Source organism: Engraulis encrasicolus, chromosome 9, assembly GCF_034702125.1.
Source record: "Engraulis encrasicolus isolate BLACKSEA-1 chromosome 9, IST_EnEncr_1.0, whole genome shotgun sequence".
Taxonomy (NCBI): domain Eukaryota; kingdom Metazoa; phylum Chordata; class Actinopteri; order Clupeiformes; family Engraulidae; genus Engraulis; species Engraulis encrasicolus.
In genome coordinates, this window is record NC_085865.1 from 30660066 (window position 1) to 30681845 (window position 21780).

General features: G+C 42.5%; 2 protein-coding genes and 2 long non-coding RNA genes across 4 annotated transcripts; 1 reads left to right on the forward strand and 3 right to left on the reverse strand.

Annotated features, from left to right (window-relative positions):
• Nucleotides 1–954: 954 nt before the first annotated feature.
• LOC134455107 (uncharacterized) lies at nucleotides 955–11801 on the reverse strand. The gene is made up of 2 exons (XR_010036024.1): nucleotides 11681–11801; nucleotides 955–2258 (listed from the first exon to the last, which is right to left on the reverse strand). It is a non-coding gene; the product is annotated as an uncharacterized LOC134455107 (long non-coding RNA).
• On the forward strand, nucleotides 3591–5832 carry LOC134455105 (uncharacterized). Its single transcript, XM_063206154.1, has 6 exons — nucleotides 3591–3711; nucleotides 3844–4388; nucleotides 4520–4611; nucleotides 4731–4841; nucleotides 4968–5238; nucleotides 5484–5832. The coding sequence occupies exons 2-6, from the start codon at nucleotides 4287–4289 to the stop codon at nucleotides 5697–5699; spliced, it is 792 nt and encodes a 263-aa protein (XP_063062224.1). The 5' UTR covers nucleotides 3591–3711; nucleotides 3844–4286; the 3' UTR covers nucleotides 5700–5832.
• Nucleotides 7606–8079, reverse strand: LOC134455106 (uncharacterized). The gene is made up of 3 exons (XR_010036023.1): nucleotides 8059–8079; nucleotides 7739–7901; nucleotides 7606–7630 (listed from the first exon to the last, which is right to left on the reverse strand). It is a non-coding gene; the product is annotated as an uncharacterized LOC134455106 (long non-coding RNA).
• On the reverse strand, nucleotides 8256–11159 carry LOC134456058 (uncharacterized). Its single transcript, XM_063207491.1, has 9 exons — nucleotides 10992–11159; nucleotides 10106–10189; nucleotides 9754–9937; nucleotides 9578–9653; nucleotides 9084–9373; nucleotides 8978–9001; nucleotides 8784–8878; nucleotides 8588–8647; nucleotides 8256–8313 (listed from the first exon to the last, which is right to left on the reverse strand). The coding sequence occupies exons 1-9, from the start codon at nucleotides 11144–11146 to the stop codon at nucleotides 8256–8258; spliced, it is 1026 nt and encodes a 341-aa protein (XP_063063561.1). The 5' UTR covers nucleotides 11147–11159.
• Nucleotides 11802–21780: the final 9979 nt, after the last annotated feature.

Here is a 21780-nt window from a genome sequence, read left to right on the forward strand (position 1 = left end):
GCCAATGGTGCTCATAGGGTATTTTCACATCTGGTCCCTTTCAACCATTTAAAGGGACACTGTGTGAGATTTTTAGTTGTTTATCTCCAACACTCATGCTGCCCATTCACTAATGTTACCTTTTTCATGAATACTTACCACCACCATCAAATTTTAAGTATTCATTATGACTGGAAAAATTGCACTTTTCATACATGAAAAGGGGGATCTTCTCCATGGTCCGCCATTTTGAATTTCCAAAAATAGCCATTTTTAGCTGCCACAATGACTGTACTTGGACCATACTAGAAAATATTTGTTTATTACATTAAACTTTCATGTCAAGATCAAATTTGGCAATAGGCAGCCCAGTTTCAATTTGCAGCATAGATGCAGTACCCTTTTTGACCATTTTCTGCACAGTGTCCCTTTAAGTAAACTCAGACCTGTGACTCAGCATCTTCTGTGCATATGTGAATGCTCCAAAGTGTACCCAGAGCACTAAGAAGTGAACCGTACTGAAACCTTTATTGATGTGGTCTCAGTACGGTTCGCTTATTGCGAGTCCTGAGAAGTTACACTTGTGACTAGGGGTATTTTCACACCTATTCCCCTTTAAGTGAACCGAATTCAGTCATCTTTAAGTGAACCAAAGAGTACGTACAAGTTACACTTGTGTCGTGGGGTAGTCGCTTAAGGAGAGCTCTAGAGGACCGGGTGTGACCAAAAAGAGGACTGACACATCATGAAAGCCTTATTGGACCAGAAAGAGCCGATGGTTCTTTTTGTAATACACAAATGTAGTGGGCGAGACCGTTACAGGAAGTAGTTCGACTACGCCACCCCCGGGGGTGGAGCCCCCGGAGGAAATGAATTAGGGGTAGTTACAGATACCCCGGACCAACACACAATGTACCCGCACAATAGATTACCAGGCAAACACAGGTTCGTGCACAATGGAGGCAGAGACAGTGGTGACAATTAATAATTCAAATCTTTATTATTCTTTGCGTTATAAAAATATATTTCTCTCACTCTTTGTAATAAAATATAAAAAGGTACTCACAATTCACAAAGTGCAGTGGGGTGGGTGTGCTGTCGCAATCACCCGCAGATAGATAAACACTTGCCCCAAAGTATGTTCACGGTAACAGTAAAGTGCAGGGGTGGGTGTGCTGCCACCACACCCGCGGATCTGTAAACACCGGCCCCAAAGTATGTTCGCTAATTCACAATAGACAACACACCTGGTAGGCCTAAGGCCTTAGAACCCACACTCAGGTTGGCAGACTTTGCCACTAGGGGCTGGCACGGCTAACACAATGGGGCGAATGGCACACCTCAGGATTAACAAAAGAAAAAGTAAAGAAATAGTTCACAACAAACAGAAATAATTCACGGCAAACAGAAACAACAAGAAATCAGCAAACCATGCAAAATAAATCAAAATCCAGTAAATACATGCAGTTAAATAAGAAATTAGATAATTGGATGAAATAATGAAAAAAAGGAAATTAGGCACAGCAAACGAAAGTAAACGAAAATCAAAACATGAGGTAAACCAACCCCAGAGGCTCAGCTCAGTGCAGTCCCCTAGGTATCCCCACACTCACTCGTCACTCACACACACACACGCACACACACACTGTGGAATGGCTTACACACTAGCTCACACCGAGCCGAGCGCCCACACGCATACACACACACACACACTGAACTAAAGCGCGCCAACGCACACACACGCACGAATGTCCAATTTCCCGAGGCCGGAGCAGCAGCCGAGATACGGGTTCCCGGCGTCCAGAGGCACCACACAACCGGGGCTAAAAGTCGCCGCTCGTGCACCTAAACGCGTGGTGTGTCTGACCACGGCCACACAGATACAACCTGCGAGGGAGGAGGAGAGCGTTAGCCAAGCTAGCAGGACACCCACTATCATACGATTCTGCTGCCGAGAGGTTACCTTACCCGGAGATGAGGGTGCACCGATGCGCAGCGCAATTCTCACAGTCGGAGTGCCAATACAGGGGTACACGGCCGAGGCGCCGGTAGCGACCACACGCTGAAACCATAATAATGGCCGTCGTTAGCAACCATGGTAAGAAAACAAACAGTCAGAGCTGGGTAAAGGCACAAGCTAACCCACTATAATACATACCGGCGTGCAGGAGACGGGAAAGGCGCAAGGTAACCGTTGGTATTGTCCACCGAAGTCCTTGCCAGTGGAGAAGCAAGAGATCACTCTAGCCAAGTAAGAGACGCCAAGTTGGAATCACAACCTATAGAACAGCAGACGCGAAGTTAGCCACTAGCTGCTTATGGAGTAAGGAAGTGGACTAAAATATGTGTGTGTGTGTTCTAGCAATCCGTGCATAATTGTGAAATCTGTGCGTCTTTGAGCATAAAATAAATATTTCCACATGTGTTTTACTGGTTTGTGGTATGAAATTGTCAGAATACGAATTGAAAAGTTACGACTTGAAAAGTTACGAATCCAAAAGTTACGAATCCAAAAGTTACGGATACGAATTTCCCAAGTACAGGAAAGGAGAGCCACTCACGTCGTTGCTGACGTCATCACGCCACAGGCATCACCACGGTAACAGCAAATTGTTTGGGAAGTACTAAAGTTTTAGTAGCCTACACTACTACCGGTATGTAATATACATCTTTTTAAATCTATATTTATATTTAATAGGCCAACTATTTATTGTAGGCCTACTTAATTTAAATCGAAGAGGAAATGGCAGAAGGGTCTTCGACAGCTGATGAACCTGTAAGTCAGTATTATTTGTGTAATGATTATCAATGATTAAGTTTATTGATTTCTCCTAATCATTTTGTCTGTCATGGATTTATGTTACCATGTCTTTATCGTTCATCAGCTGTGTAGGCTATTTATTTACATTTTTATCTGACTAGGGTAATTTATTATCAGCGGTGCTGTCATCTGCTGTGTTGTTTAGATATAGGCTGGCACTGGCCCGCTGCCGCGTTATCGGTCTTCAATCACTAGGCTAATAGCTACGGCGGCGTTGTATGAAAAGCACATTAAACTTTGTGTATGAAATGTTAATAAACTTGGCTTGTGAGTGAATTCGGCATGTTCATTAGTTGAATCCTAATAGGCCTACCATCAGACTAGGCCTAATACCCGTGTAAATGCAAAAAAAAAAAAAAAAAAAAAAAAAACGAATTAGTTTACAAGTGCATGCGAAATCAAATGTAGGCTATAGCCTAATACAATTTCATGTTTGCAGGAGCCTTTGCTGATACAGCTGAGGGACCGTCTGTTGGCCAGGCTTAATGGCATACTGGGACAGCCTGTTGACCTGGATTATTTCCAGTTCATTATGAATCAGGAGGCGTTTATATGGACATCCGCGTCCACCGTCACCCCTGTACCTGATGTACTGGAGTGCATTGTAAACCTCCAGGAAAAGTTGAATTCGGCCCTTACTCCTGTTCCACGGGCAATGGTGCTACTGGAACCGCCACAGTACGGAAGAGGACGCCCGAGGATGACAATTTCTGAGGACGCATTGGCCCGTTTTAGTAAGATGGGCTTACCAATAACTACAATTGCGCGCATGTTGGGGGTCAGTGCGAAAACGGTGTCCAGGAGAATGCGCGATCTTGGATTCTCTGGTGCCAGAGCCTCATACAGCGAAATGACGGATGATGAGCTTGATCATGCAGTACGGAGAGTTAAAGCAAGACTGCCAAATGCCGGTTAGTGTATTATGCCTATAATATACGCTATAATTAGTAATATAATAATAATATAACATGGGTAGCCTCCGTTTTCTCATTCTCATAGTCTAGTGGCTAAAGTTGACTCAAACATTTTTTTGGACTTTGCAGGGTACAGAATGGTGAAAGGCTGCCTCCGAGCAGAGGGACACAAAGTCCAGTGGGAACGGGTGGCTCAGTCCATGCACCGGGTCGATGCTGACGGGGTGTTCCACAGAATGATGCAGCTTGGGTGCATTGTCAGAAGAACCTACTGTGTCCGCCGTCCATTGTCCTTGGTCCACATGGACACTAACCACAAGCTGATACTGTAAACTTCCTGAAGTGCCATCATCAGACACCATACCAAAGCACAATGTCACGGCACGTTATAGGCCTACCCTAGATGGTTTCCAAATTCTAATTTAAAACCATATAGCCCATATTGAATAAATGTCAAAGCATTTAAACTAATATGCATAGAAGCGACAAAATGTGAGTGATATATTAAACATTTATTCTATATTTGACTGAAGACAAGTTGAGGAATACATTTAGGAATAAAATGGTAACTAATGAATTTTCGATTCGCAGTAAACATATTATCATGTGACTCCCTCTTGCTTTTCAGGTACAACATTGTGATATTCGGGGCAATCGACGGCTATTCTAGAAAGGTATGCTTTAAATTAAACACATCCATAAAATTCATAATACCAGGTGATGGGTCTGTGTTAGCCTAAAGAAAAAAACAAATGTCTGACAAAAAGGTTAGTTGGCAAGTATTTGTCTTCATCTGTGTCCATAGATCATGTACCTGGGGCCAGCAAACAACAACAGAGCGAGCACAGCTCTTACATTCTTTCTGGAAGCAGTGGAGAAATATGGTTGGCCTTCCAGGTGATTTGTGGTTCAGTAGAATGAACTGTGTTGTTCATGATTACTTTTTTCCCCCCTTTGTCTGCTGATTCAGTATGCACACAATGTTCTAATGGGAGCTACTCTTGCACATTCTGTAGGGTCAGAGGTGATGAAGGTGTTGAAAATGTGGCAGTAGCTGAAGCTATGTTCAGCGTGAAAGGCACTGGAAGAGGTAGCTTCATAGCTGGAAAGAGCGTTCACAACCAAAGGTGAACTGGCAGTTATCAAATCATTACCCACTAGTTATTTTTTTTAATCAATGTGTTCTCATACACTGAAAACACAATTGAAATTATGATTGCAGTAGTCATGAATTTGTTTTGTCTTCAATTTAGAATTGAGCGACTGTGGCGAGATGTCTGGGTCAGCGCCACTCAGCTGTTCTATGAGGTGCTTCACAGTCTTGAGGAAGACGGCCTGCTGGATTTGTCCAATGTTGTTCACCTGTTCTGTGCCCACCATATCTTCATCCCGCGTTTGGCCAACACCCTCCATACCTTTGTAGAGGCATGGGATAACCACCCTTTAAGGACTGAGGGTGGACTCACCCCCAACCAACTCTGGGTTTTGGGGCACATGACTGATGTGGAAGCTGAAGAATCTGAGGTTTGTATATCACGATTATTGGCTGTTTTGCTAGTAGCTTCCGAATAAAAATGCATACTAAGTTGTAAATCTGTGCCTAGTATTCCTGATACCCCCCCTACATGAAGTGTAGCCAGACAGATACACTGTATAGCTAGCCAACACATTTCTCAAGTGTGTCAGAGATCCAACATTTACCATTATTTTGTGAAGTACTTGTTTTCTGAATGTATTAAAAAAAAAACATTTGTGTATTATGTTTTAAGTATTTACAGAACCCAGAGATGTTCGGGACAGACTGGGAGTCATTTGGTCCGGTCTCAAATGATTTTGGCGTTCGAGTCCCAGAATATGAGTGCCCCATTGCTCCAGCTGCAATGGAAGCCGTGAGGTCTATTATCAATCCTCTGGCAGATTCTGCATCATTTGGGAAAGACCTGTATGTCACCATGTTGCAGATTGTTACATCTACCGGTAATTAGTATTACAATGTTTTCACTCAATGTAAATAAAACTTGAGTATATCACATTCATATAATCATTTGTTGGTGTGTATGTCTGTTCACAAGTTTTTGACCATTGAAATTCTTTACATAGAAATTCATGGTAAATCAAATAAAGGGCAATTGTTTTTTTGTTTTTTTTTGCTGTTACAGAAGCCAAAATGGCTCACTTTGAACCATAAATGTTACCTGTATTCAACCGGACCACACTAACTAAACAAAAACTGTACAATAGAAAGAAAAATGTCTGCACACTTAAATCCTCTTTGTGTTCTTTAATAGCACAAATGAAAACCATTGTAAATGAAATATTCATATATTTTAACAACTTTAAAAAACAAAAACTACTGTTTACATTCGGTGAAAGCTGGCACTGCCACAGACGGCTCTACCAAACACAGTGGTGAATTCATATATTTTAACAACTTAAAAAAACTACCGTTTACATTCGGTGAAAGCCGGCACTGCCACAGACGGCTCTACCAAACATTGTGATTAACATTGGTCATAATACTATTTACACTCGGTGAAAGCCGGCACTGCCACAGACGGCTCTACCAAACATTGTGATAAACATTGGTCATAATACTATTTACACTCGGTGAAAGCCGGCACTGCCACAGACGGCTCTACCAAACATTGTGATTAACATTGGTCATAATACTATTTACACTCGGTGAAAGCCGGCACTGCCACAGACGGCTCTACCAAACATTGTGATTAACATTGGTCATAATACTATTTACACTCGGTGAAAGCCGGCACTGCCACAGACGGCTCTACCAAACACAGTGGTGAATTGTTCAAAGGTGCTGAGGTGCTGCACCGGCAGTGTGACAGTTTGTGTGCATGCACTGACTGTGGGGTAGCACACTTTGTGTTCCCCAAGGTGCTCAGCACAGTTATGATCAAACTGAATAGTAATGATAAAGTCCCTCTTCTCTGCAGGGAGTATTGGAACATGTGCTATCCCAGTCATCCATTTTAAAACGTCCCCTACCGTTAGCTTCAGTTCTTTGGTTTCGGACTCGTCCACCGACTCCTCCCAGACCTCTGTGATAACAAAATCACACCAATCATTTAAGAACATTACCCTGCTAGAAAGAAAGCATACAAAAANCACTGTATGCATTTCAGTGTGATGTTGATTACCTTTCGTTTCGATCTGCTCCAGGAAGTCCTGGAAGAATTTCATTATTTTCCTCTCCTCCCTCTCCTTCTGGGTACCCCGGTCGCTGTAGTGAGCTTTGCAGCTCATTAATAAGAAGTCTGCATCTGGCTATAAAAAGTAAAGGCAGATTTTACTTCAAGGATTGAGTTAATGGCTCATTGCTGCCGAGCACTGTACAATTAACAGAAAATGTGGCACTTTAGGGACAAAACAAAACATGTTTAACTACTTACCTCTTCCACTCTTCCAGGGACGAAAAGTCCATGGCATGCCTCTGGGTGGGTGGCCATTTCGCTCTGCAGACCATATAGTTGTAGGCCTTTCCGCAGCTGCAGTAGCATAGGCATTATCCTCATTGTAGAGTGTAGCACAATTGCCCTTACAAGAAAAGCAAAAAGAATGTTCAGTTTTAAACTAACATTGTTGATATTAGTGTTATGGTCAGGCCGCGGGGCCACATGCGGGCAGCTGTGACATTTCATATGACCCACAGAACCTTTACCTTTAAATCCTAAGTGATACTCTCACCCTGCATTTTCAACATAGCTACGATCCAAGTCTACAGGGGGCAAGCAACACCAACAAAGTGCAATGTCTGTGCTCGAAATGAAATACATTTAAAAAATACTAACCGGATGATGCTTGCCTTGTTCTTCAATGCAATTACTCGTGAATAGCCACAGCTGATAATTCCATCTGACAGCTCTAGCAGGGCCCCTGTGTCTGTGCAGTTTTCAACCTAAATAGAACAGAGAAATAACATTTGCATAGCACAATCCCAAAACCTGTCCACTACAAGGTACTGACAGCTGCCTTTGGTTCGAATGCGGCTATTGCTATTACTTACAGCTGCAATAAGCTCTGCTGACTCACAGTCGGCCACATCCTCTGCTGTCAGCTGGCTGTGTTCAATTTCCCCATGGCATATGATGTTGTAGCACCAGTTTTTGAGGAAAGCTGGGGGTGGTCCTCCCTGGGCCAGGCTCAACGCCATAATCTCCCCAACCGCTCTACACACACACACACACACACACAAACAAACAAACACACGTTTCACTTAGGTGACAGGACAAACCACACACACACACAAACACACACTTCACTTTCATTTGGGTTTGAACACTTAACAAGCAAACTCTTGGATCATGCAATATATGTAACACCAACCGGAAATTGTTGGTCTCAAGGTCTGTTGTTAAATACTTTGGCCATTTCCCCTGTTCCCCGGGCCCTTCAAAAAAGCGGTCCTCCAATGCAGTCATAACGTCTATGAAAAACACACACACACACCTCTTCATTTCATTAATCCATGACAACCCCCCCCCCCCCCACACACACACACACACACACACAAGGCTTACCTGTCAGAAACTCCTTTCTGAGTGCCCCCGTGTCCACTCCAGCTTCTCCCAGGAACACCACCTTCAGGACGTTGACAGGAGATGAGTTTTTTTTTTTTTGCCACTGACTGAGGGTGCTCTCCAGCAAGTCCTGTCGATCTATGCAAAGGCGGAATTCTTTGGCAGCATCAACACGATCGGCTAGGAAATGTAGAACATCTTCCGTGCTTGAAAATGAAATAAATAAATAAATAAATAAAGCATGGCATGAAAGAGGGACAATCAATGTTTAAAGGGCATGTACAGGGACGATCAATGTTTGTTGTCCACTTATAATATGATACCAACACACACACCTTTTCTGTACTATAGTGTTGGCCACTGTGGCAATCTCACTGTGGACAAGGTGAGAAGATCTGTTTTAAAGCAGAAGACATGGAGAAATGAAAAAGGCTTTGTGTAAGGCTGGCAGTAAAGCTGGTATATAACATGAAGGTACAAAAATGGGTCATAATCATTACATTTCTCATCAGTGTAAAACAAGGGCATTACCTTTCGTTGGAACTTGAGGCATCACCACACTCCGCAGCATGAGCCTCAATTAAGTGTGCGGGGAAGGCCATGCCACACACAGGACATTCTGCAGTCTGAGAATAACAAAACCACAAAAATATAAAGCTACACCAGTGAAATACATCCGGCATTTTGATTTTTACCCTTTCAATATACAAATAAACAAATCTCACCATTTGAGTCATTGGATCACCTTCCTACATATGAGAAACACATTTAGTTATTCAATGAGGTCCACAGTTATCAAACCTAATAATGCACAACCTATTTTTAAAGTACCTCCTCCGAGGAACTGCATAAATCCTCTATGTCCTCTACGCTGCTGCAATTGCTGATGTGCCCCGGTAGTCCCTGAAGAGGCACCATAACGCCACATTTCCCACAAGCCGCCTTTGGCATGTTCCTAAATTCCTTCGCATCAGGAGGTAATGGAGTAATATCAATCTGTTCTTGAATGGGGGCAATGTAAAGGTTGCACTTCCCATTATTGCAAGCGGATCTTATTTGCTGCCCACTGTAACCCTCCGACTCCGGAGGCACCACCACTAGCTTTCGTTGTCCACCTCCACCTGTAAAATGGTAAATTTGCTGTTATTGATGTCCATGAGAGAGCCCCTGAATTTACAGTTGAAATACAGTACATGTAAGGACATACCCCACTTGAAAAGTTGGAGTGACATGAAATTTAAGATAAGAAACATAGTTGATCTCTTGCTCACACAACACACACACACAGTCCACAGCTGTTCTGAACATAGACAAGCAGCCTATACCTGAGGATTTATGTACCATCCAGCCTCCAGAGACGCCGGCTAACTTGGGAAAGGCCTCCAACAGTAAATCTGTCAACTTATAGAACACATTTCAACATATAAAGGCTTTGCATCTGCATGTCCTTGGTGGATATAGGTTAACAGATACAGACAAAGTAGCAAGACACTATGGATACCTTGGAGTGTGAAGCGTCCTCTGACACGCTCACACACCGCTTCCCCAGGCCAGCCAGCATCAGCTGCAGCTCCTCCTCACCAGTAGGGGTCCTGAGGCGCTGTTCGTCGAGCAGGAAGAAATTTACCATGAAATTTCTTTGGGGCTTTCCGTAGGGCATGAACCGCTTTCTGCCCCTCGCCTCCCTGCGAAAGAGACCAGGAAAAGATCTAAAAATAGAAGAGGTTTATTAATAGGGCTCTGTTGATACGTTGATATGTTCAAGTCCATGTCCTAAGTTATTGTGAGCACAGACAGATGAGAAATCTAGGTTGACCACCTCCATCCATAGGCTATAGCAAAAAGAAACGTACCTCGTCAACTCCTGCTGTACAGAGCGACGGCCTTCAGGCTGCCCATTTTGGGGCTGTGCCCCAGAAGGCTGCCCATTCCCTTGCCTGACAAAGACAGCAATATACAGTTTGAATGATACTGGCATATAGCAACACACATGCACTGATTTACACTGTTTTGATACCAGCCAAAAGAGCTATTATTCTGTAATTTTGTGTAACATTTATGTTGACACAATATCATGTAATAACATGAAGATATGTTGAGATTTAAAAATATTGTGTTTGGAACATCTGTATTGTCAAAAAGAGAAAAACACGCACATCTGTCTCAAAAAGATTGGGTGCAGGACTAGAAAAAAATACCAAGAAAACTGAAGAAAAGTCCGCGACACCAAGCTCCCGTTGCTCTTAAGCTTGGTGTCGCGGACTTTTCGTTCAGTTTTCTTGGAACATCTGTACATAAGAGAAATTAAGTTTCACTGTTTATTGACATAACGGTTACATTTGATTTGCCGCGAGGACCTGGTGATCACGGTTGAGAGCAGTCAGAATGGAACACTGAATTTCACCTCACTTCATCTCGCGTGTCCTTAATAGGCCTATACCGTTAGATAAACAACTGCCCATCAACAAGTTAAACAAAAAACAGACAACTACAACAAAAAAAACAAAGGTGCTCCCTTAAGTATTTCAAGAACATGGTTGAGTGATAAAACTACTGGTGAAGGTAACCTGAGCGAAGAGGAACATCTAGGCTACTGTAAGAACCGCTGTCATTGAAGAAAATAAGGACTACTTCTCCGGACTCATGTCAGATGATTTACCAATACCTTGGGATTGACTTAACCTCCATTACTATTTCACCAGGTTTCCGACATTCTCCCAGTAACAAAACAATACATACCCTGCCTGGACATGGCCCTGCCCTTCCACCTGCACCTGCCTGCTCTGACCCTGAGGGCTAGCAGCACTAGAGCTACGATCCATAGCGCCTAGCAGGCTCACCAGGTTCCTGGCTGTCTCCAGGATATCGTTTAACTGAACAGAACAGAGATACATATCTACTGATGAATACATCGCCAACATTTTACTATCAGAACAATTAAGTATTTTATCAGTATAGTTACAAGACCCAAAGTGCCCTCATACCTGACTTTGATCCGCCATTTCTCTTGTGTTGTCCGTTGATGAAGCTCTCTTGGGGTTTACTAGAGTAGTAGTAGTTCCCTCTGCCGCCAACATACCGTAGCGCTTGGCTCGAGCGGCTCGAGCATCGAGGTTCTAGAGCTGTGGCTGTGGTGTGATGACGTCAGCAACGTGAGATTAGGGAAATTCGTATCCGTAACTTTTGGATTCGTAACTTTTCAACTCGTAACTTTTCAACTCGTAACTTTTCAATTCGTATTCTGACAATTTCATACCACAAACCAGTAAAACACATGTGGAAATATTTATTTTATGCTCAAAGACGCACAGATTTCCCAATTATGCACGGATTGCTTGAACACACACACACATATTTTAGTCCACTTCCTTACTCCATAGCCGCTGGCCAGCACACAAACAGCGACAAGAAATGGTCCACATACTCACGAGGACAAGAAATGGTCCACACCTCCTAGATCTGAACTGGACACCGCACTCCCCCCGACGGCGAGGGGAGAAGCAACCACAGCACTCGCCGGTGGCGACGAAACGCGCAAAGGAGAACCCCGCAGGCCTACCGAACACTAGCCACTGGCAGTGTTTATGAAGAGACTTCCCATAAGCCTCTACGAGCGGCGTGGTGACGTGTGCCGCAGCGTCAGACTTCCCTTAAAGGAGCAGCGCTCCATTACACATACAATATGAACAGAAATAGAACTGAGTCCTTTTGCTGTTGGATCACTTTTTGGTCCTCTTAAAGAGGACTGAGTCACAAGTATGACTTGTCAGGACTCATAAGCGTACTGAGACCATGTCAATAAAGGTTTCATTACGGTTCACTTGCCAGGGCTCTGGGTACACTTTGGAGCATTCACATATTCGCAGAAAATGCTGAGTCACAGGTCTGAGTTCACTTAAATGGCTGAAAAGGACCAGATGCGAATACCCTATTAGTGACACCCTATCTTTTCCAAGTCTTTCTGTCTGCTTTTTGTGGAATTAGAAACGGGAATGTCAAAATTTCACCTATCCCACAATGCTGAAGAATCTTTAAAAAAAATTGTGGGTCTGGATCGTGATCCGGATTATCACTTGTTTCTTTGGTCATTTCCAACAACTCCACAAAGTTTCATCCAAATATGTCCTTAACGTTATGAGTTATCCTTCTGACAAACAAACAGACAGACAAATCAATGCGACCGAAAACATAACCTCCTTGGCGGAGATAAAAGTATGGAGAAGTGTAAACAGTCTTATGCCTCTTTTCCACTTTTTTCTGGTAGGCCTACAGCTTGACACAGCACAACTCGGCTGCCACTTTTTGCTTTTCGATTGGGCACGACACCGCTCAATTGAAGAGCAAAAAGTGGTGGACGAGTCACGCTGTGTCGAGCTGTAGGCCTACTTGAAAAGCAGCAGTGGAAAAGAGGCATAAGGGACTATATCAGGATAAGGCAAGACCTGATAAAACCTGAGACATTCCTTTCTGCTACAATTCATGACGTTTTTGTATGTAAAATAAAATAAACATGGACATTCTTAGCATTCGTGAAAGCATTTAGATGAAGCATACTGTACCTCAAGAGAACAGCCAACACGTACTTAATAAACACATATGATTATTCTGTGAGAACCACACTTTCCCCATGCCAAACCACATGGAAAAATTGGTGGTGGGTAGAATGGGAGGTACATGTACTGTATACATTACCAGTATGACTGATTGCTTGAAATTTATTTTAGGAACAAGAGGATGAGCTTCATTCTCATCTAGAGATGCACCGGATCCAAGATCCGGTTCCGTATCCGGCAGGATAATAGGGTTTTTCACAGGGTCAGTCAGTATTTCACAACCCCAATAGCTGCATGGAGTGAAAGCCCTTCGGAAGCGGCCGTTGCAGGCAGTGTGAGAGTAAGACAATGAGTCTAAAAAATAGTTTGAGCCAACGTAATAAAAATGGCCCACATGTGCGAGTAGGCTAAGTGTTTCAACCCTTTCATAAGATCCGGTATCCGGTTCCAGATCTGGCAGGATCTTAAGCAGTGGATCCTGTATCCGTCAGGATCCAAAAAATCAGGATCCGGTGCATCTCTACAGTATTCTCATCCCACCTACTTGTATATGAAACAATACTACAGGATCACTGTATAAATGAGTGGGACAATACAGATTATCATTACCAGTAACCACTGTAAACCATTGGAGCCAGTTAAACATAAAAAGCAAGTTGCCCTGCTGCCTTAAGTTTGTAAGTTAACTCAACTCGAGACTTAACTCAATTCAAGGCTTTCTCAAGTTGAGTTAACTTACAAACTTAAGGCAGCAGGGCAACTTACTTTTTTATGTTTACCTGGCTGCAATATTTCACAGTGACTTTATTCTGTTAGAAAAATATATTTGTTTCTTCAGATGCTGTATTGGTTGATCTTAGATACTGCCTGAAGGAGTAGGGCGGCCTGTGCAGCTGAAGGTGAACATTATACACTGTTACAACGAGCAGAGTGAGGCTAACTGAAATGCTGTGCCATGTGAAAAAAAAAACCCGTAACGTACATGCATACAGCAAAACAAAAGTGAAACTTAACATGCTTTGAGTGGTTATTTTAGATGCAGTATGGTCTGCCACCAGTGTTGTGCGCAATCTACCCATAGTACCACAGATTATTTAGTTTTGCAAGTACTACCAAATATTCTCTCCTAGTTTTCAATCAGGGTCACTGACAGGTTTGACTGTACTGGGCCCAGGACAAATTCAACTGAAAAGGCCCCTGTCTCAATGCTGACCCAAATCTGGGCCCTGGGCAATTATATATTTGTCTCCTCCTGACAGTGGACCTGTTTTCACGCTCTTTTTTAATGTATTACAAATGTCTCAAGTAGGTGATGTGGTCTGAATATCAGATACATAGATGACCCATACTGCCACCCAGGCTACTCACTCACTCACTCACTCACTCACTCACTCACTCACTCACTCACTCACTCACTCACTCACTCACTCACTCACTCACTCACTCACTCACTCACTCACTCGCATCCACACACGCACGCACGCACTAGCCTGGGAACTCCCCATACTGCCTTTAGTTCTACACAATCGTTCTGATCTCATTTGTGATTAGGTCTGGTGGTAACCAGGCAACGCACGCACGCGTGCCCACACACACACACACACACACACACACACACACACACACACACACACACACACACACACACACACACACACACACACACACACACACACACACACACACACACACACAGAACGAGTGGGAGTACAACGCTTCATGTACAACCAGACTAATTTCATCCTGTTGTGTTGGCTGTTCTTACACATGCAAATGTGTCTTTTTGTTTGTATATTCACATCTTTAAGGAGGTGAAGCTCTCTAAGCCATCCTGACATTTGTAACAGATTATAGATAAAGTGCACCTGAACACACAAATGGTGAAGAATGTATGTATCTTCATGTGTTTAAATGTCTCCACCTCTCAATAACACTGAGTTTGTCTGGTCTCATTTCTGTCAGTTGTGGTATTTGTCTCACAACATTGAAATTAGTCCATGGGTCAGGCTGGATACTGGTAGCAACCACAGAGGTCACTACTCACTGTTCACCACTGAACTATATGTAACAAGGTTGATGTTAAACACGTGCTCAGAGACATTGGAAAAGGTACAGCCAGAGATACAGAAGAAGGGACTGCGCCCCTAGGAGACCGAACTTGAGCACACTCCTTTGCATTGGGTAGGTGGGGTTTGATTTATCTGACTCTGAGAAAATCTGTGATGTGCTGAAATGAAATCATTGAATGTGAAATCAATTCAAAAAAGTAGGACTGAACAATGACATAACTAGTAGTGCATCATGACTTGCAAACATCAGTTCTATCAAGCTGTTGTAAATGCTACAATGCTAAGAATTACTTTGGAATACCTGGAAAACAGATATACCAGTAATGGGAGGTCAGACTAACTTGACTCAGAAAGTTTTAAGCAGTGTCACTGGGAGTATTGGTGATGCTATTGGTGTTGGTAAAGACTCACAGATAAATGGATAACATATATAGTAATACATAAGGTAAGGCCTGATGTAGAGACTCTGATCATTGTTTCTGTTGTTCTGGTCAAACATGTACTGTAGTTGTGTCTTTTTGTTTGTTTAACCACACAAACATGGAAGTGTTCAAGTGCTGTTGTCAACAGATTGCACAACATTCACTATATGTAGGCCTACAGTATGTATAACATATTGGACAGCTTCACATTTGACTATTGTGTTTACATTGCATATAAAATGTAAAATTTGAATGGACTGCAAGGTATACCTCCCTCAAAAATGAAACAAGGACACAATGGTCCACATTTCCAACATTTTATTTACATTCAAAAAATGTTGATACAGAGATTAACTAAAAAAAGACTAAAAACTAAAAAGACAAAAAACTAAAGTGCTTAAAAAGTTACATGTTCACATTACTCATTACATACCGCAAACAATGGATGTTTAACCTGAAACATCTTCCTTTAATACGATAAATTAGATACATAAATTATTTAAATTAATTAGTTTAAAACAATTAATTTAACAAGTTAATTTAAACAACTGTGAGAATCCATGTAAAATGGAATGAACAAATACATCATGGTAAAAAAATGCATTAAACCAATTAAGCTTAATAAATTCAATTCAAATTATAATATGAGGCTTATTCATGAGGTGGTCATCTGTCGAGTGTCTCCCTGCTGTGTTACGCCCGCTGGGTGGAGCTGATGAGACGAGACAGTGTAGTAGGGCTTTCTGTCGTCCTCTCCTGCCTCAGGTTCCTCCTGTTGTTCAGATAAGAAGATTAGAGTCAATGGAGATCCCAGTCAGGGAAGCCGACAGGGGGGACAACCAGGTCAGTTGTCCCAGGCCCAGATAGAAGGGGGCCCAGAATTGTGTCGTCACTATGTTCTATGTATTGAGAACAGGGGCCTTTCAGATTACTTTATTGTGGGCCCAGCAAAAGCTATCAGTAGCCCTGATCCCTATAAACCATGGATTCTGACATACTACAAGAATTCATTCATGGATTGGCAAGATGACACACTGGGTCATGGGTCTAATTTTGCAACATGTTGCAATAGATCACTGACAGCTAATACTTACATAAACTCTTCAATCTTAGCCTTCACCCATGGAGCACGCACAGGGCAACACAGCTCTTTGTCCTCTGTCTTCAGGCTACATGGATATGAACAGTTACAATCAAATATTGGGTCAAAATGATTGATTTAATATGACTGTTTATTAATGTAAATTGTTAAGTGCTTGTTTTTACATCTCTTCCTAACTTACTTAACAATTAAAAACTTAAAATCACTTGAGGTCTACTGAGAGATATCAGAAGATAACTTACATTACAGCCGCGACACAGTGGTTGTGTGGCCTCTGTAGTCTGAAGCCAATGACTTTCTCAGTCACTACCTTATTCGATACTTGTGTACAGCAGGAAGTATATTTTTGAGCATCTGTAAGACATGTAACATCAGCACATCAAAGTTTGTCTCAACAACACTGCAATACATTGACTACCACAGTGTCCATGTCAACACACTGAATGGGGAATCTTCTCCGAAATCCATTCCGATTCTAGTTCTGCTTCTAGTGAAGACATTTCAAACATGACATTTGAAACACATTTACAGATGGCATAATATAAAACACCATACCACTGACTGTCTCAACAAATGGAACAATGACAACAATCATGACACCCTCTACCATCAAGAGAAAGAAGATTCCCATTACTGTACCTGCTGTTGCCCAGAGAACTGAAGCAATGATGGCCACCAAGGCCAGGCTTCTGAAGAGACTTGTGGAAGGCTGCATTGTCAAGCAAGTCTTGGCTCTGTAGTGGAGTAGTCTGAAGAAGGCTCAAGGATGCTGTGTGGAGGTCAATCTCACTGGTGGGGTATTTAAAGACCAGAAAGCAGAAGTGCCATAACATGTTGCTTCAAATATTTCCATTTCGCCTTTCTTCCGCCAACTCACTTGCCCTTCCTTTTCACATGATGTAATGTAAGATTACTTATTTGGCAACAAACTTAAATTGAATAATTAGCATACCAAACAAGCAATACTAAACAAGATTTGCCAAGAATAGTAACTGGTCTTACCTAGTCAAACAGGACTTGCTAAGAACAGTAGCTCTTGCCTAAGCATTGCCTAAGCAAGCTCACTTAATAAACAGGATTTACCAAGGACAGTAAGTTGCTGAGGCAAGCCCACTTAATAACTGAAAGACATCAGCTAATATTTTCATTTTCACCACACATTACTCACACACCTGTGAATTGTGAGCGACTTACTTCCTGTTAACATCTCTTTACCACTCACTACAGGAAGGCACACATAGTGTTGAACATGACTTCACACTTTTCTCTTTCAAAGACTCCTTGGTAGCATGTTTTTATACGAGCCTAAATTCATGGAATATGCCATTTGCAACAAGTAACTACATGGTTGGGTTGGTTTGAGTAGACTACTTATGGCCTCTCTTCACTCGCTGTCTGGGATACTACATTTAACAGCAAATATGCCTGTCCAACCTGTCAATTTTCCGTTCTTTGTCCGAAATATTGACAGTAGACAAATTAACCTGACTGACATAAACAGGAAATTCATAGTGTCACATGATGTGTGAGTGTGCACAGGCCCAGTCTATACATATATGAATGGCAAATATAGACATAAGGCCTACCTGTGGGCTTTCCCCTTTTTTTAATTTCCAAAGTCCAAATTTAGTCATGTTAAACCACATGCCCACTATGTTGCTAATCTTAACTGTTGTGAGTGTGAGATCATGGAAATATAAAATATTTCTGACACCGACACCAATGTTTTAGAATAGCCTTGACTGACCAAATACCACCTTTGATATTCAGGTGAACAATCAAATCTTATGAACACCAAGTCATATGAAAAAATGTTGTAGCTTAGATTGGGTGCTACACTTAATGTTATCAGGATAAAGGAGGATCACCATATACTGTACTATATATAGTGTAATATTGTGCATGAGCAGGCCTGATGAAGCTTATGACTCATGAGTTTCTTTTTGTGTTGGCTGTTCCAGTCACACATTCAAATGTGTCGTTTTGTTTGTTTACTCAGAAAGAGGAGTTCTACATCTTCCTTTGAAGTCTGTGACAACATTCAGATGACCTCAACAGCAAAGCTGACACCTAATTACTGTACACGATGACATTACATGCTGTACATGAATCCTACTCCTCACATACAAACCCCTCCATGTTCTTACTCCCCAGTACCTCTGCAATCTCATCCAGCATCACTCCCAATCAAGGCCCCTGAGGTCCTCTGGGGCTTGTCATTCCCCAGTCCAGGCTACGGACTTTTGGTGACAGAGCCTTCTGTGTTGCTGCCCTCACCCTTTGGAACAGTCTTCCTCTCCATATCCGCCATGCCCCCACACTTGCTACGTTCACAAATCTCGGCCTATATGGTCCTTAACCACTCTGCACCGACCCCCCCCCCCCCCCCTCATCCACTTCTACCCCTTCCTCTCTTCTCCCCTCTTTTCCCTAGTCCCTTCTCTTTTTGTAAAGCAACCTTGGGATACTTGAAAGGCACTATATAAAACAAAGTCGTTATTAACTATTATTATGATACCTTCAATATTCAGTGAGAATTGTCTCCAGTGATACATTATGTGCAGGCAATACTCCCATGATTTATCTGTAAACTTCAAGATGCATGGGTGGCTTTTTCTGCTTCCCTAATCACCATCACCACATCCTCCTCTGTCCTCTCCATGCTCCTATCTCTCTATCTCTCTATCTCTCTCTCTCTCTCACACACACACACACACACACACACACACACACACACACACACTGGCCAATGACAAAACTAGTAGTGCATCATGACTTTAAACACATCCCATCAAGCTGTTGTAAATGCTAAAATTTAATTAGTTTTGAATGCCTGTGTAAATATTTATCATAAGTTTTGAGCAGTGTGACTGGAAGTATTGGTGGTATTATTGGTGTTGGTCCAAACCAGGGCATGATCAACATAACCATTTGGCAGTCATGGGTTAGCGGTTAGGCTGTCAGACTTGTAGCCAAAAGGTCGCCGGTTTGACCCCCGACCCACCAAGTTGGTCGGATTTTAACATTAATCAGTGCTCTCCCCGATCCTCCTCCATAACTGAGGTACTCTGAGCATGGTGCCGTCCCGCCACAATGCTCCCTTGGGGGCGGGGCGCCATTGGAGGCTGCCCCCCTTGCAGGGGTGAGGCATGAATGCAATTTCATTATGTGCAGAGTGCACTTGGGTGCTGTGTCACAATGACGAGGGGAGTTGGAGTTTCCCAGCTGGGCTTTCACTTCCACTTTAATCATACTGTATATGGTTGTGTATGAGGCAAGGCCAGATGAGCATTCTGAGTCTGACTCATTGTTTTCTGTTGAGTGGGTTGTTCATGTGTCTTTTTGTTTCTGAAGCTTGTCTCTGAAGGTGTTGACAGCATAAATAGAAAGAAATAGAAAATGCTGCTCTTCTCTTATCCAAATTAACCCTGTAAGACCCCATAATGTAATAACGGCCCATAACGTAATAATTTGGCCCTATTTGTACTTAACTATTTTACTGATGAAATTGAGAATACTGTATGTGTTTGTCATTATTATAATAACTAAAAACTTACAGTGAATACCATCACATTCAGTCATGGGAGAGCGGTTAGGGCGTCAGACTTGCATCCCAGAGGTTGCCGGTTCGACTCCCGACCTGCCAGGTTGGTGGGGGGAGTAATTAACCAGTGTCAGTGTGTGCAGTGAGCAGTGTTCACTTGTGTGCTGTGGAGTGCTGTGTCACAATGACAAGGGGAGTTGGAATTTCCCAATGGGCTTTACACCCCTTAGACCTACGCCTTTCCCCTTTGCCTGCGTTTTGCGCGTCCACGTGTGGTCGTAGTGGCATGCCGATTCACGTTCAGACAGATGGGTAGGGGTACGCCGAAGGGCTTTCCACCCCTCCGCGCGGAGATTTGGGCTACGACAGGTTTCCCTGAATGCATTGCAAATTCATTTTAAAATTGGCGGCAAGCCGCGGCACTCAAGTTTAACATTGTCCTAATGTGTGACGGCCCTTTTCTCCATGAAACGCACATGAAAAAACAGAGCTAGCTATTAACATCAACCTAATGCATGGAATTAGTGAGAGCTGTGAGTCTCATTTCATGATTGTTGAAGGGGCATCCCAATTAGTAGCGGTTGCGTTTCAAGCCCTAAACCTTACAGCTTCATTGGAAAGCACGAGGGGCATGGGGAAGGCGTAGGGATAGGGGTAGAGATTAGTAGTGGGAAAGGCCCTTAGTAAGACAATTTGATTTCATATGTAGGAAATGCAGAGGATATCAGATTAAAATATCCAGTCACTGTTATGTGTTGCGACAAAGTCATCTGTGCTACATATACCTCTGAATAACCTGCCATTAATGTAGGCTAATAATGCAGGCAGATGGCAGATTTGGTCAACCCTGTCTTAAAGAGGAAATAATTAGTCATTTTTTATATTAAAAAAGTAAAACAGTTATCAAAGCTTTTTTTAAAGTTATTTAAGGTAAATAATGTAATGATCTGCCAAATACCTCCTTACGTTACAAGCAGAATATTATTACATTATTGGTAGAGAAACATTCTTACGTTATTGGCATCTTATTATGTTATTAGCTTAATTACTTTTCAAATGGGCCCAAATTAGTACGGTACTGGCAGTTATTATGTTATTAGCATCGTTATTGCATTATCAAAGCTTTTTTAAAGTGTAAGGCCAATAACGTAATAACCTGTCCATGACGTAATAACTTATTACGTTATCAGCAGAATGTTATGTAAGGAATAACGGCTGACGAGGTGTCCCGTTATCAAGGGAAATAATGGACGAGGCGGAGCGTTCTAACAGCCCGATGGCGCAGCCAAAGTGCAAATGCAATAGAACTTACAAATGGGTTTTTGACAACCAAATGTGATAGAATTAACGACAGAGTCTTGGCTTGACAACCAAATGCGATAGAATTAACGACGGGGTCTTGGCCATAGCAACCTGCAGTTTAGAATTAGTAACGGCAGTTCGCCAGAAAGTTAGGAAAAGAAACAACTTAGATCAGGCCCGTCACTAGGTTTGAGAGACAGGGAGGGCTTAGCCCTAGAGGAAGAAAATGCACGCACAGCGCGCGCCAAAATTTTTTCAGCGCACCTGCTAAGGTTTTGTCTATGAATTCATTATTTTAAGAAATCCCGCACACTGTCCATTCCACCAACAAACTTTAAAACATTGTTTCAGTCATCTGACCTTCTTCATGTTTTATTAACGTTTGTTGGTGGAATGGACAGTGTGCAGGATTTCTTTAATGACAACCCCACTGGGATAATATCCTACGCACCTGCCCACCTACAAAGGTGTGCAAAAGTGTCTTCTTGAACAATTATTTTAACAGCATCATACCGATTTTTAAACACTACTTACAG

Excerpts from the sequence above, each read along its gene's own strand:
- LOC134455105 (XM_063206154.1), top strand. The coding sequence starts at position 4,287 with ATGAATTTTCGATTCGCAGTAAACATATTATCATGTGACTCCCTCTTG. Across the intron at positions 4,389-4,519 it reads TCGACGGCTATTCTAGAAAG|ATCATGTACCTGGGGCCAGC; the intron begins GTATGCTTTAAA and ends CTGTGTCCATAG. Across the intron at positions 4,842-4,967 it reads AAGAGCGTTCACAACCAAAG|AATTGAGCGACTGTGGCGAG; the intron begins GTGAACTGGCAG and ends TCTTCAATTTAG.
- LOC134456058 (XM_063207491.1), bottom strand. The coding sequence starts at position 11,146 with ATGTATCTCTGTTCTGTTCAGTTAAACGATATCCTGGAGACAGCCAGG. Across the intron at positions 9,002-9,083 it reads TATGCAGTTCCTCGGAGGAG|GAAGGTGATCCAATGACTCA; the intron begins GTACTTTAAAAA and ends TCTCATATGTAG. Across the intron at positions 8,648-8,783 it reads GCCTCAAGTTCCAACGAAAG|ATCTTCTCACCTTGTCCACA; the intron begins GTAATGCCCTTG and ends GCTTTAAAACAG.